Source organism: Tetrao urogallus (assembly GCF_951394365.1).
Source record: "Tetrao urogallus genome assembly, chromosome: 11".
In the NCBI taxonomy this organism is placed as follows: Eukaryota; Metazoa; Chordata; class Aves; order Galliformes; family Phasianidae; genus Tetrao; species Tetrao urogallus.
Genome location: NC_136824.1, coordinates 8,841,000 through 8,853,919, shown reverse-complemented (window position 1 = coordinate 8,853,919; position 12,920 = coordinate 8,841,000). Strand labels below are relative to the sequence as shown.

The 12,920-nt window shown below is 37.6% G+C and overlaps 1 protein-coding gene across 1 annotated transcript in view; it reads left to right on the top strand.

Moving 5' to 3' along the window:
- ADAMTSL3 (ADAMTS like 3) overlaps window positions 1-12,920 on the top strand; it is a gene marked incomplete at both ends in the record, with an annotated part of 174,629 nt that overhangs the window by 102,843 nt on the left and 58,866 nt on the right. The window contains one exon of the mRNA XM_079540837.1: window positions 7,745-7,819. Within this exon, the coding sequence (XP_079396963.1) occupies window positions 7,745-7,819 (75 nt within the window). The remainder of the gene's footprint in view (window positions 1-7,744; window positions 7,820-12,920) is intronic.

Genomic DNA, 12,920 nt, shown 5'->3' with positions numbered 1-12,920 from the left:
AACAAGCACTTGTCAAGCAGTGAAGATTGGATAACATTTTTGTAGTATCAACAAGTTGAACTTGTTTTATGCGTTTGCGTGTAGACAGATACATAAAGGAAGTACATACACCAAATATGTCTTCCCTGTTGCTTCCCTGTTGCTATTCAGCTAGAACAGAAAGGACAGCACTGTCTATGCCAGTTTTATAGCAACAGCAATTCTCCAAGAGAAGGGTGACTCTGAGGACACCCTTGGCTCATTTAAGGCAACCCAAACTAAACTTGATGCATTGGCAAATCTGGCTGGATAGTTCTCGATAAGGAAAATTAAAAGGTTCACAACTTACTGCTGCTTCATATGTAAGTATAAAGATAAGACAAAGTGTCATTTTGTGACAGACTACCGATTTAATTTTTCTCGTGGTATGCTGGCACAGGAAAGAGCTGACTAGATCTGACCTCCCTTGGTGGCTCCCAGTGCTTTGCGTATGTTATGAAGAATACCCATGCTTCCTTTTTTAACTCTGTCAGAATTCACTGGCTCTTGAGTAGTTCTTTAAAATTATTTGAAGAAAGACTCTTTTGGGAAAGATGTCAGTTGTGTCAAGTTGTGGTTTTATCTGTCCTTGCATTTGGCTAGATTATATGATGGAATTATCATTCATGTAAACAAAATGACACACCACTCAACTCAGAAATGTTGATTTTCTTGGCATTGTTAGTGTCAAAATCTTTTTGGGGTCAAGTTGTTCAAGACTATGTAGAAATTTTTATATATAATCATCGTTGTGTGAATGAAATATAGAAATAAGCAAAAAGAGAGCATAGCTTTATGTGGAACAATAAAGGAGACGCAATATCTTCCAAATCTTCTTTTGGAAGCTAGTGTTGAGAAGTGAAATAGCAAGATGTGACAGACATGTATTTAAGAGGAAGCCAGATAGGTTGTGAGCAGGATCATAATTTTAACTGTGCAATGAGGCAAATTAAAAAATTGGAAGAAAAGTGAGAACCAAAGGTTTTATTATGAAAATAAAGAGACATTAGGGAAAATAAAAGCACCTAGATATTGGTCCTTATTTGGAAATAAAGAAATTTAGGCATTGATAACAAATGATTTCTCAAGCACAACTTGTCTTACTATCTTTTTATACCAAATGAATGCTTTTCCTTGATCAGAAGCCTAAACAGCTTAGAAAGAAAACTTACTGATCTGTGAATATGAAATGAACTGTCATTTCAAAAGTTCTTCACTTTTTTCCACTAACACTTAATTGCCTTTGAAAGACAAAGTAAGTTAGGCTTCTGCCAAGCCAGATTCTAACATTCTGGTAAAATGATTAAAGGTTTGACTAATGATATTCAAACAGAAAGTGTAATAGGTTGTAAAATGTACCGTCCCATTGGGAAATGAGTTATCACGGGCCTGATGTTTCTAGTACAATATGCATGGAACTCCCATTAACTCCACTGCACTTTGTGCACATGGAAAAATGGTAGGATTGGGCCCTAATGTCTGCTTTCTGCACCATTATTGGCAAGAAATGGTAGGAAAGTTCTGGTTCTGATACCAAGGAAAAAGTAAAGATGCTGGTTCTGAAATTAACGTTGTGAAGCTGAAGGAATGAAGTGGAAGGCTCAGACTTTTAATCTGGTCTCTTTTGATTCTCAAAAACCATGCAGCACTTGTGAGTTTTAGCTTTCCTAACTTTTTGCTAAAAGCTTCATGGAAAAGAATTAAGTGTTGGTAGATTTGTAACTATTTTTTATTCTTTTTGCCGTGCATTTTGTTTCCTATGGTACTATGTAATTTATTGTCACATGCTTGTATGTCATCACCCTAAGCATTCTTATTAAAAAACTGAACTGAGGCCTTCTGTAAGGCTGTCAGTCCTGTACCCATCCACTGTGAGCCTCTCTTCAGTACCGCCATCTGGCTCAGTTTCATGGCAGTGTGCTACCTCACATCTTTCCTCCTTCTGTGAAATCTCCGTACATGGAGCTAGTGAGCCTTATTGTCAAGGTTGTCATACTTCATATGTTTATATGCTTACTGATTTCTTGCCAAAATTTAGCAGTTGGGTCAAAAACTCTGTATGCCAGGTGCTGAATGTTTTGGAGAAATTTCAGCCAAAATAACTCAGCGTATTCCAAGGACACGGCAGAGAAAAACATGTTGTTTCCCATTGTCTAAACATTCCTGAAAACTTTTTTTTTAGTATGTCTCAATATCCCCCGTTATTGGACCTGATAGCAGATTGGGGATTTGAAGTTTGGCAGGCAGTGTTCCTCTGGTTGTGGATAAGTTTTTAGTAATATCTGTGAACATCGGCACATATCTTATTGTAACCTTTCACGAAAATAAATAAATAAATGAAAAAGCCACTGCTTTCCCCTCAGGCTCTATAGAGGTTTCTTGGATGTTAATGTTAACATTTCTGAAAAGCTTGTCCTTTTTGAGCATGCTCTAGCTTGCTACATGTCCCAACCACAAACAGACTGTACGTGTACAATCTCCTTTGAGTAAACTGGCATTTTGCTCTTGCAGAGCTGAAACACTGAGGAGAGACCTTGTGCTTTGCCTTGCCTTCTAAGGCATTGATGCTCTGTGAGATGGGTACTTGGGATTGAGGCATCAGCGATGCCTCTGAACTTGCATTCAGACATTATGAAAACCAATCTGTAGAGAGCTTCTGGCTCTACCTACTCAGGCTTCTGACAGGGAGTGATGAGAGCACATAAGGAGAGGGAATGTCCAGATGAGAACAGCTGAGCAGGAGAAATTAGCATTATAGTCATATGGCGAAAGAAAGATATGAGAAGGTATGAGGAAAATTCAGCACTGACTGTACAGATTCACTGGGTCAAGGAAAAAGAGTAAGAACGGAAGACTGAGATTAGATAAGGAATCTGGGATGGGAGACAAATTGAGAAACAGTCTGAGAGGAAGGGGAGAAATGAACTGTATTTAGAGCCAGAAGAGGGAAAGAGGGAATTGGGACTGATTTGGCAGGAAAATTGTATATAAGGAGGGATAGAATGCCAATATGTTAGTATTTCAGTTTGGATAAGGAATATGTTTTTTGAAGCAAATTGCCTGATGGTCCTAACATATTGTTCATCAATTCGCATCATGGAGTGGTCTTGGAGAGCACAGAACTGGATATTTTGGTTGAAGGTAGCTTAGAAGGTGTGCTCCAGAAAAGCACCTAATGTTCTCCTTCAGCTAATGATATGTAATCTATCGGATCAAATTAGAGTTTGTTCAAAGTAAAGCACCTGAAATATGTGCGTAGAGCAGATGCTGGCTCTTCAGCACCAGCTGTTTTAGTCTGCAGGTTTATTGCTCTCCTCTTGCACTGCTAGTTATGCAGGCATAGATGGACTAGCACTTGGCAAGCAAGCAAGAGAACTAGAATTCTTTTGCCAAAGTAGTTATTGTATGTTTGTTTTTTAAAGAAGATAATCCCAAGAACAGGGCATAAATACATCTTGGCCATTTCTTGTGGCAAGTAAATGTAATGCTTTCTGTTAGTGTCTGTGCCATGTGCTGCAGTACTGAAGAGTGCTGGTCTGCACAGGTGATTTTAGAGGGTGCACTCTGCAAATGTGAAGTGTACTGCATGGTTTGAAATGAAGCAGTTGTTCATTGTATGGTAATTATTTCTGGTTTTTTGTGGTTTTTTTTTTTTTTGTTGTTTTTCTGAACTGAAACAAAACAGCTATCTCTGAAACTCTACAGTCTACTGCACTTTCTTATTTCTTGGATGAATACTTGCCACATTTTGTCACTTAGTTTGGCTTATTTGGGGCAATTGTAGTTACTGTAAGGCCTCCTTTACTTTCATCATCTGCTACCTTACACAGACAAGTTCCCACGTAAGGACATTGGCTATTTCATTCCTTAGTTCTTACTGCCTCCCTGCAAAGCCTGAAAATACTGACTTTTATGTAATTCTGCAGTAAAATGAAGTTAGATATAGCCTTTTTTTCACTACATGTTTTTGGGGAGCTACAAAGAAGAGTTTTCCATACTACTTCACATAGTTGGAGTCTCAAGTGATTGTATCTGGTAATTAACTTAATTGTTCTGTAGGGTTGATGACTCCTGTCATTTTCAACCAAAACTGTTAAATTGTTCTCAGAGTAACCAATCATGAGCATAAGGCTGGAGAGGGTAGAACTTGAGGACAGAGAGGAATTGCATTTTCTTTTTTCCTATTTCTTTTTCTTTTTCTTTTTTTTTTTTTACCACAGACTTTTAGAGTCAGCGTACATAACTGCTGTTGTTTTCAGGAGCACACACCTAATGAGTTCAGGTGCTTTTTAAAGAGTATGTAGTTGGCTTTGCACACCCCACTTTCTGAAATTAAGCATAATGTCAGAGCAGATGAGGGGAGCCACTGCAAAAAGACTCCAAACAGTTTGAGATTTTTAGTTCCCTTGTGCTGACAGTTGTTCTTGGACCATTGTGTTTTGTGTTTTGAGAGCACAGAGGCCTGCAATCAGACCTGGAGGACCAACAGATAAGTGCTGAGCAAATACACGGGAAGAAAAAGTTTTTATAGGCCTGAAATAAATCCTCTGCCCTGCTATAAGAGAAGAGAGGGAAAAGTCCCAACTGGCCCATATGTGAAACAGTAAATGGGTCCGCCATGACCCACATGGAAAAGTAAATAAAACCTGCTGAATTGGATTGAGCTCAGGAATGTGGCTCCTTTATTTTGATCCTGGGGATTAGCTCCCAGTCTTACCATAGCAGGGAGTCTGATCTTGCTCTCATTGAAATCCAAAATCTAAATCCACATTAACACCATAGAAACAGGATCAAACCTTGCCATCTAAAGTAAAAGCAATCCAGGAGCTTAATCAGCAAGTTCTGTGTGTAGTGTTGTGCACATACATTTGCTGAGAGGGTTGCAGGTTCAAGGCAGAGTATGTGTTCCATCCAGGAGCTGGAAAAAGATGACCCCATCCTCCCTCAGGAATCTGCACAGTGGAAGCAGTGTTAGGATAGAGAGACAGTGTCTCACTTATCTGTTTCTTAGTTTTTAAGGTGAGGTTTATGACTCTGAAGTCAGATTTTATAGTCCAGTGTTTCTGTACGTTCCAGATGATTTGAGACAAGGTCAGCACTTAACTTTTGAAGATATGTAAGAAACAAAAAAAAAAGGTAATTTGGAATTCTGAGTACAGATTTCAGTGCAGCAGTTTCCTCTTAGGTCTTCTTAAGAGTTAACTAGTTTTAATGATGTAGAGCCTATTTATTTAGTGGAAAATATACAGCTCTAGAACCATTTTTAAGTAGTTTGCACACAGCCTTGTGTCCCTTCAAGAATATGAATTTCATTATGTCAGCTGAAGAGCAGAGACCTTTGAAATGCATTGTTTTGGAGCCAGACCTGGGCAGTCATAGCTACCATTTGGTGTGAAATTTAAGCTGTCCTCTGGAGAAACCAAAAGAGTTGTTTGGGTCACTTAATTCCTGTTGTCTTCCAATTCCTTATCTCAGTTCAGAATTTCAAACATCTAACCTTTTTCCCCCTATAATTTATTTTATCTCATAAGACTGTCCTAGGTCGTAACCATTTCTGTAAGATGCAAGCATCTCCTATTGCCAGACTTCTTGACAGTTCTGTGGGGCTGAGGAGGTTGAGCACTGTTGTGGTGGTGAACTTAATCATCTCCTCTAATGCAAATAAAATCCTTTCTGGTAATATTGTCTCCGCTGCAGAGAAACACCAAATTTAGCACCCCCGTGAGACTTTTGGACCATATCAGAGAGTGCTTTGGTGAGGTTGGAATGTCTGTAGTACTGCTAAAAGAATGTGAAGCATCTTGAAAAAAGGGATCAACAAGGCCTGCTGAAGCGAGCAGAGCTTGCTGTAAGGAGGTGGAGGGAGAGCAGCAGAACGACCCTGGTTGTTCTCAAGAGGAGCAGTCCTACACATCTCTGCACATCTGCAAATCTGGCCTTCATCCATTACGTGCAGAATGCCCTTGGTTCCACTTCAAAACAGCAGTTGCATGTGTTCAGAACTGGTAGGATCAGACTCTTATGTGAAGCTTTGTGCTGTAAGCTGCCGTTTGGTTGTCAAGACAGGATGCAATCCCTGACCAAGCAGGGACAGATGGGCCCCTCAAACCTGCTTTCTTTCAAATGCTGTAGAGCACAAATGAATTCAGTAGTTATTTCCTCGCTTAAAGATATACACATCCACTACCTTCTGACTATCTTTAGCAATTCGCCTGATGAAAAACCAAGATGCAAGAAGATATTAAGTGGTTCGGTAGTTAATGTTTTTTCCAGGGCTCCTTAACTGTTATTGTTCTTACTGTAGTATTTTGCACTCTGGTGGAATACCCAAGTATGAAATTAATAAAGGTCATATTTTATTACATCCAAAATAAATTGTTATATTTAAATGACCTTCCTAGAAATTGGTGATATAAAAGTTGAAACATAAGAAGGTGTTTATTTTAGAAAAAATAATTGCAGTATTTGCTTGATGTATCCCGAACATTTGGCAGAATTTCATACTTATGCTAAGGAGATGTAAACCAGAAGCTGATAATTTAGCATCTACTATAAAAGGGTTTGGTTTAAAGTGGAATGCAACATTCTTCAACTACTTTTTAGTTCAAACTAAACTCAAATATTCTTCCTCTCTATGTTGTATGACTAATTCTGGAGCAATGTATCACAGTGTTTCAGCTCATTGTACTTTTGAATTTGCCCCTGATTATATATTCATGCCATTATTGAACAGTGCACTCTCTGTGGAGTCTGCTTGGAAAAGGTTTCTGTTTGCAGGTCCCTCCTGAGGGCAGGACTGCAGCTTGGCCAGATGGAAATGGCATGAAGCCTGTTGGTACTCGTTGTTTGGAGTCTTCTCCCATGTTTTTGTGGAGATCCTTGTCGTGCATTGTGTGTACCCTTTTCTAAGAGCACTGCTCTTGTTGGCATGATCTAGGTGATTGATTTGATTGCTCACTCAGTTTGAGTCAATTATAGATTTCTTATGTTTGAAGTGGAAAGTAGTAACTTTCAGCTTTTGTAAAGTGCACTGAAGTGTGCTGTACATCTATATGTGAAGAGGCTATTCAGGCAGCCAAGAGCTGTTTTGTATTGACATTCAAGTCTAGTTTGGTTTAAATTTTAAATTGGGGCTCTTACTGGAAGGAATGATCTTATATGGTATGTTAGATGTAGATACTGTGTTATAATATATACATTATAACAAAAATATATTTGCTCTTAACTGGTCTGTAATTGGTTAAGGGCTGGTGTTAAGTAGATGATTTATTTCCTGTAAGTCCTGCCACTTATTAAAGTTGTGACCTGCAGCAGGAAATGAGGTGTGGGCAAAATGAGACTGAACAGCTGCAGTGCTTTGTAAGGGGGATGCACTACTTAGCAGATTCCTTTTGTCAATTTGGTGATTAGGAAATAAAATTAAGACAACAGAGTGTAAATATACTCTTAATACACTACTGACATTTCAGTTGTTTTTGTTAATGGCAAATAATTTTCCAATAGCAAGAAAGATTTACAAGTCTGTGTGTAGGTTTATAAGGGTTGCAGAGCATAGCAAACAGACTCAGTAGACTCTACTTAATAAAATATGATTATTTTTAATATAAAGATTGTGAAATCTGTGAAATGTTTTCATAGTCACATTTGACAGTTTTCAGTCTAGTTATGTGATGTGCAAATTCCCTGATGCAGGATAACTTCTAAAATAGTTTTTTAATTTTCCTAGGGGAAGAAACCATGATTGCCGTTCCACATGGGAGCCGCAGTGTGAGAATTACACTTAAAGGACCAGCACACCTTGGTATGAGTGAGCAGTTTTTTATTTTTATTCACACACAGAAGATACAAACTGAGCCTTGTCTCTGAACTCATCCAAATTTTAAGAATATGGGTAAGATCATAACCTTGATTCCATTCCTGTCATTAATATCCAGCTTTGACATTGTCTTACAGAACACCAAAAGACTATTTACTAAGTAGAAATAGAATCAAAGAAATGGTACTGGTGGTTTCTTCATTAATCTAAACCAAATAGATTTTGTATAAGGATGCTGTAATCAGGTACAATCTTAAAATGCATGCAAACAGCTCCAACAAAATTCTTCTAAATGGTTTTGTGTGGGACTGATAGCACTTAAATAGGCCAATGCCAGATTTCTGTTGAAGAGTTTGAGATGGAGAAGGGACTTGATCTGGATTCCCCAGTCCACTACAATTCTTCAAATTCATAAAAGGACCAAAGTTGATAACCTCCATGTCTTGTGGAAAGGAAACTCTGTGATTTAGTTCCCTCTCGATGTTAGCACAGTCCTGGGATTTTGCTTTTAGGAAGTATAATTGACTGTGGACAACTATGGGCTTGATACTTCAAGCTGTTGGCTAAGTTAGCTTTAATTCAGCTGATCACTAAAGTGCAGGCTTAATAATAAGGATGCAAATAGTCTAATTGAAATTACAACTTTGACCTAAGAGCTAATAAAGCACTTGGTCGATGAGCAGTGTTCTAGAAGAAGTAACTTAAGTAAAATGAGCTAAGGTAAACAAAAGACAAAGAATCTACACAAGCACAGTTTCCTTGTAAAAGTTTTGGTTGTGGTGCCAATGAGAAACAGCTTATTATTCTGTCAGCTTTTCTAGGAGTCTGATGGTAATAACTACAGTAATTTCTTTACCCGTTGACCTGCTTTCGATATAGAACTCTAACCACTTCAATGATAAATACTACTGATATATCAAGCAGTGAAATAAACCATTCATTTAATGTTTGCAGCATTTTATTTTTATTAGCAGCAGTGGAAGGCTTAGTCCAAATCATAGAAATAAAAATGACTTTTATTGCTATGTGATATGTAAACAGAAGAAAGAAATACATTTTACTTGAAAAACACTCATTTTCTTTGTTTGCTTCGAAGAAAACACCATCATTTCAAAGAAAAAAATAAGACTCTTATTTACAAATAGCTCCAGAATGTCTTCTAGGTGTCACACTGATATTAACGATACGAAAAGCATAACTTACCCTTACAATATATAATATTAGCGTAAAAAATATTGGAAGAAATGTATGAGGGTGTTATCTTGAGCACTTCCAGTCAAGACTCCTGTTTTGCTATTTCTTAATTAATTCTGCAGAAGAAAGCTGTTGTTTCAACTTCACGAGGAAAAAGAACTGGATTCAGTGGCTCCTGGGGGATTTCTGGAAAGCTCTTGAGGAATGCAGCAGCAACTCGTTAACTAAGTACAGAGTGCTCCTGGCTTCCTATCCAGGGTGGTTCCATAAAGAAGCTGTGGCTTGGCATTACTTTTGTTAGCTAGTTCTCTAGCTGGAAGAGAATTGTGAAATGTTCCTTTAACCACTTCCCCCAGCACATCTGTTTGCAAATCATTGAGGATTTAGGCATTTGTTACCTAAAGTGGCAGAGGCAGAAAATAAGAGGGAGCTGTTAGAGTAGGGGATGGAAATCGCATTGCTTCCTAGTCAAGATCTTCAAGAACCTTTATTCTAGAAGAGGTGATTGTGTTATTTGCTTGCCCTCATTACTGACTTGCATGTACATTTGAGGGTGTTATTTTTCACTTGGAAAATCTTTGCTTTGCAACTTTATTGGCTTGGTGAGAGTGTGCTGTTACAACTAAATGCAAAACTTACAGAACAATCACTTCTAATTGCAGGCTCCATTTGTTAGTCATGTTCTTCCTGGCTTGTAAGGAGGTGAAGTTAACAGGTGGAGTAGGGACTACTTACTGCAGAATTTTGTACTGCCTCCAGTATATGTTTGCTCTTCAAGTAAATGCAGCAATAGCAACATTTGAAGAGCACTATAGAGTATCTGGCACTTTTCCCTTTGTCCTGCGTTATTTTGTGCTTCATCCTGGGCTTTATGGTCTACTCTCGTTCCAGGGAAACACAGCTGCTGGATTAATCAAAAATGGAAAGCTGGTTAGAGAGGTAGTGCATAACAGATCTGAAACAAATAAATGGCCTGAAGGTTGTTTTACAGTCAGCAGCTAATGCTGAAAGACTCGTTTCTTTTCAGCTGATATTTTGTTTGTGCTTATGAATGCTGTAAGTGTCATCAGATAGCAAAGGTGTTACTTCTGTTTAGGGTTTAGTAAATGGCTTGGTTGAAAATAACCAAATAATTTATATAAAATTGGTTATGAATAAAATGTTTGTTTCACTGTATTGTTTTCTTGATTTGGACTACATTATGGCTTTTTGACTGGTTATTTTAGGAGCATTATAATCAAAAGAAAAACTGGAAGTTCTCTGAAACTAATCCTCCATCAGAAGAAACAGGAAAACCAGAAGCTAATATTTTTACAAGTGGCCAATGCTAGATAACCAAGTTCATGAACTTAGGCAGGTTACATTTCACTTTAATAAATATTGAAGCTCTTTTCCTCTTTTTGTCAATTTTCAGAGATTTGCATTACTTGACAATATTTAGCTACAAATCTTTGAATTACTTTGTCTTCAAAGAATTGCTAGGAGGATGACAGTGTTGCTTGTGTTTTCCAAAGAATGCATTGGTTTATTTGGGTCCTCTGTCATGCATTTTGTGCAAGTAATTTGCACAAGAAAGAAAACTTTGGAGCAGGAACATTATTTGCTCCTCCTTGCACTGGAAGCAAGAGCCATTTCCCTGGAATTCTTCTATGTATCTATATGCCATTATGGATGCTTTTGCAGTGGCTCCTCCAGCTGCAGGCATTTCCTTGGGAAAACAGTTTTTTATTTTTTGTTCTGACAAAAGAAGTAACACAAAATAAGACAGCTGTATGTCTTCAGCACCAGTGATTATCTTGTCAGGCATGGGTGACTACTTGAGAATTCCCTGTCCTTGTGACTCTGTGCATCTGAGTCTTTGATCCTAGTGGAGATGGGTTGGACAAGGGTGTGCTTTGATTCCCTGAGATTTATTTTTTCTCTGACAAAATTGATTCATCTCCATATTCCTACCCTATGACCAAGGTAAAGTCATTTTGTAGAAATATGTCCTTTTTTAAACTTCCAGCCATGCATGGGATCTTTGCTGTATCTGTGAGTAGTGGAACCTAATACAAAAAAATCAGAGATAATGTTGGTGCTGGATTTTATCATATAAGACATCTGCTAATTCAAGAAGTACACGTGACATTTAAAATCACTTCAAAGCAAAACTTAATGTATTTATGTAGGTGTCCACCAAGTCTCCAAAAGGGTAAATTCCATTATCTCACATCAGCTCTAAATGATGTTCAGTGTGTTTGCCTGTTTCTAAGGAAATTAGTGAACTATTTATACCATTTACACAAATGCTCTTGGGAATATTTCTGTCTAGGCAAAGTGTTGGGCCTGCTTTCCCAGGTTCCTTTGCTTTCAGTGAAAATAATGAATTTGGTCAGTATTGCCTCATTCTGATTTTTCACATAATTTTTCTATGCTTTTTTTTATTATTATTTATTTTGTTTTACAGATCTTTCCTTATGTCTTCAGGAAAGCTTTCTCTTCTCAGTGTTCTGTACAATTGTGTCATGGGCTCTGCTAGTCCTTGATTTTTAGATTTTCTACTCAATATCTGATACTAAAGTTACTAAGATAAAGTTTCTGAGTCTGATTCACTTTATTATTACTATTATTATGAAATCAATTTGTAATTATTTTAGAAATATATATAGTTTTAATTTAAGTGGCTTATTAAAGATAACCTACTGCTTGCCAGATTGTTCTTTTCTCTGACTGGCTGTTTTATTCTACCATTTTTAAGAGTCTATGTGTTTTATTGACAAATGAAAAGAGTCCTTCCTAATTTTAAGGATGTTTGATTTTCATAAATCAATCTGAATAGGGACAAGGAGGAGTATATATAGATTATTAGTGGTGCATTGCATGCATTTCTTGAAAAAATCATGTTCTGCATTGCAAAATAACAGCTGTAATTCTTTGAAAAAATGAACAGTTGAAGGGAGAATTCTCCATTATAGTCTGAGTAAGAAACAAGAGATGTTCTTAATTCAAAATCAGTTTAGAAGAGTCAGTCAAAAGAAAGACTAGTTTATCTTAGGCTGTCTCTGAAGATCTGTCTACACACATTACATGATGTAAACAGCACTGGGTTGTTGTAACCGTGTTCACACAGTATAAGCTTACAAGATTTGAAACAATTATAAAGATGCTTCAGAGCAACATTTCTGCTTTTATTTCTCTTGTCTGGACGTTATTTATTGGTATGAAATTACTCAGTTCGGATACAGCTTCATCCATGACAGGCTTATATTAGTATAGTCAGCTCTTGTTTGTGTAACATACGGAAAGTATAGAATTAAGTGGCTAACTGGAAAATTCATCGATGCAGAGGATATAAAGCTGAGCTATGGTTAGTAGCTCTGATGAAGGTGGAGTCTTCAAGTATGATTCTCACACTGACATTCATCTTGCCTGCCTGAAACACAGCAGGGTATCAGCAGAGTGGCTGTGCTGCTCCCTGACCCACATGTCAGGTGAGCTATAAACAGAACAGCCTTTGTATCCATAAATTCAAATGATCAGAAGTTGTTAATGCAGCAGTTTCACTGAAAATTAGTTTTAAAAGCAGTTTTCATACTGACAGTAATATGCCGTCCATGCCTTTCTCATAAATACCCTGATAGACTGTAACCCAACCGTTGTATTTCACGTGACTTGCTGTACGCATTCACTGTGTTATGCAGATCCCAGAAATTCTAATTTCCTTAAGTATATCTTCTTTTAGCTTTGTCTGCCTATAGTTCAGTCAGTTTGCTGGAAATGACTCAGTCCTAAAATGCTTCGTCTGTCTTCTGGAAGCTGTGGTCTGTTAGTTTAATCTGTTTCCAAGGAATGCAGTACAGCACAGAAAGGGTTTTCATCACCACCTGTTTTGAGAAAGGGACATCTCTCA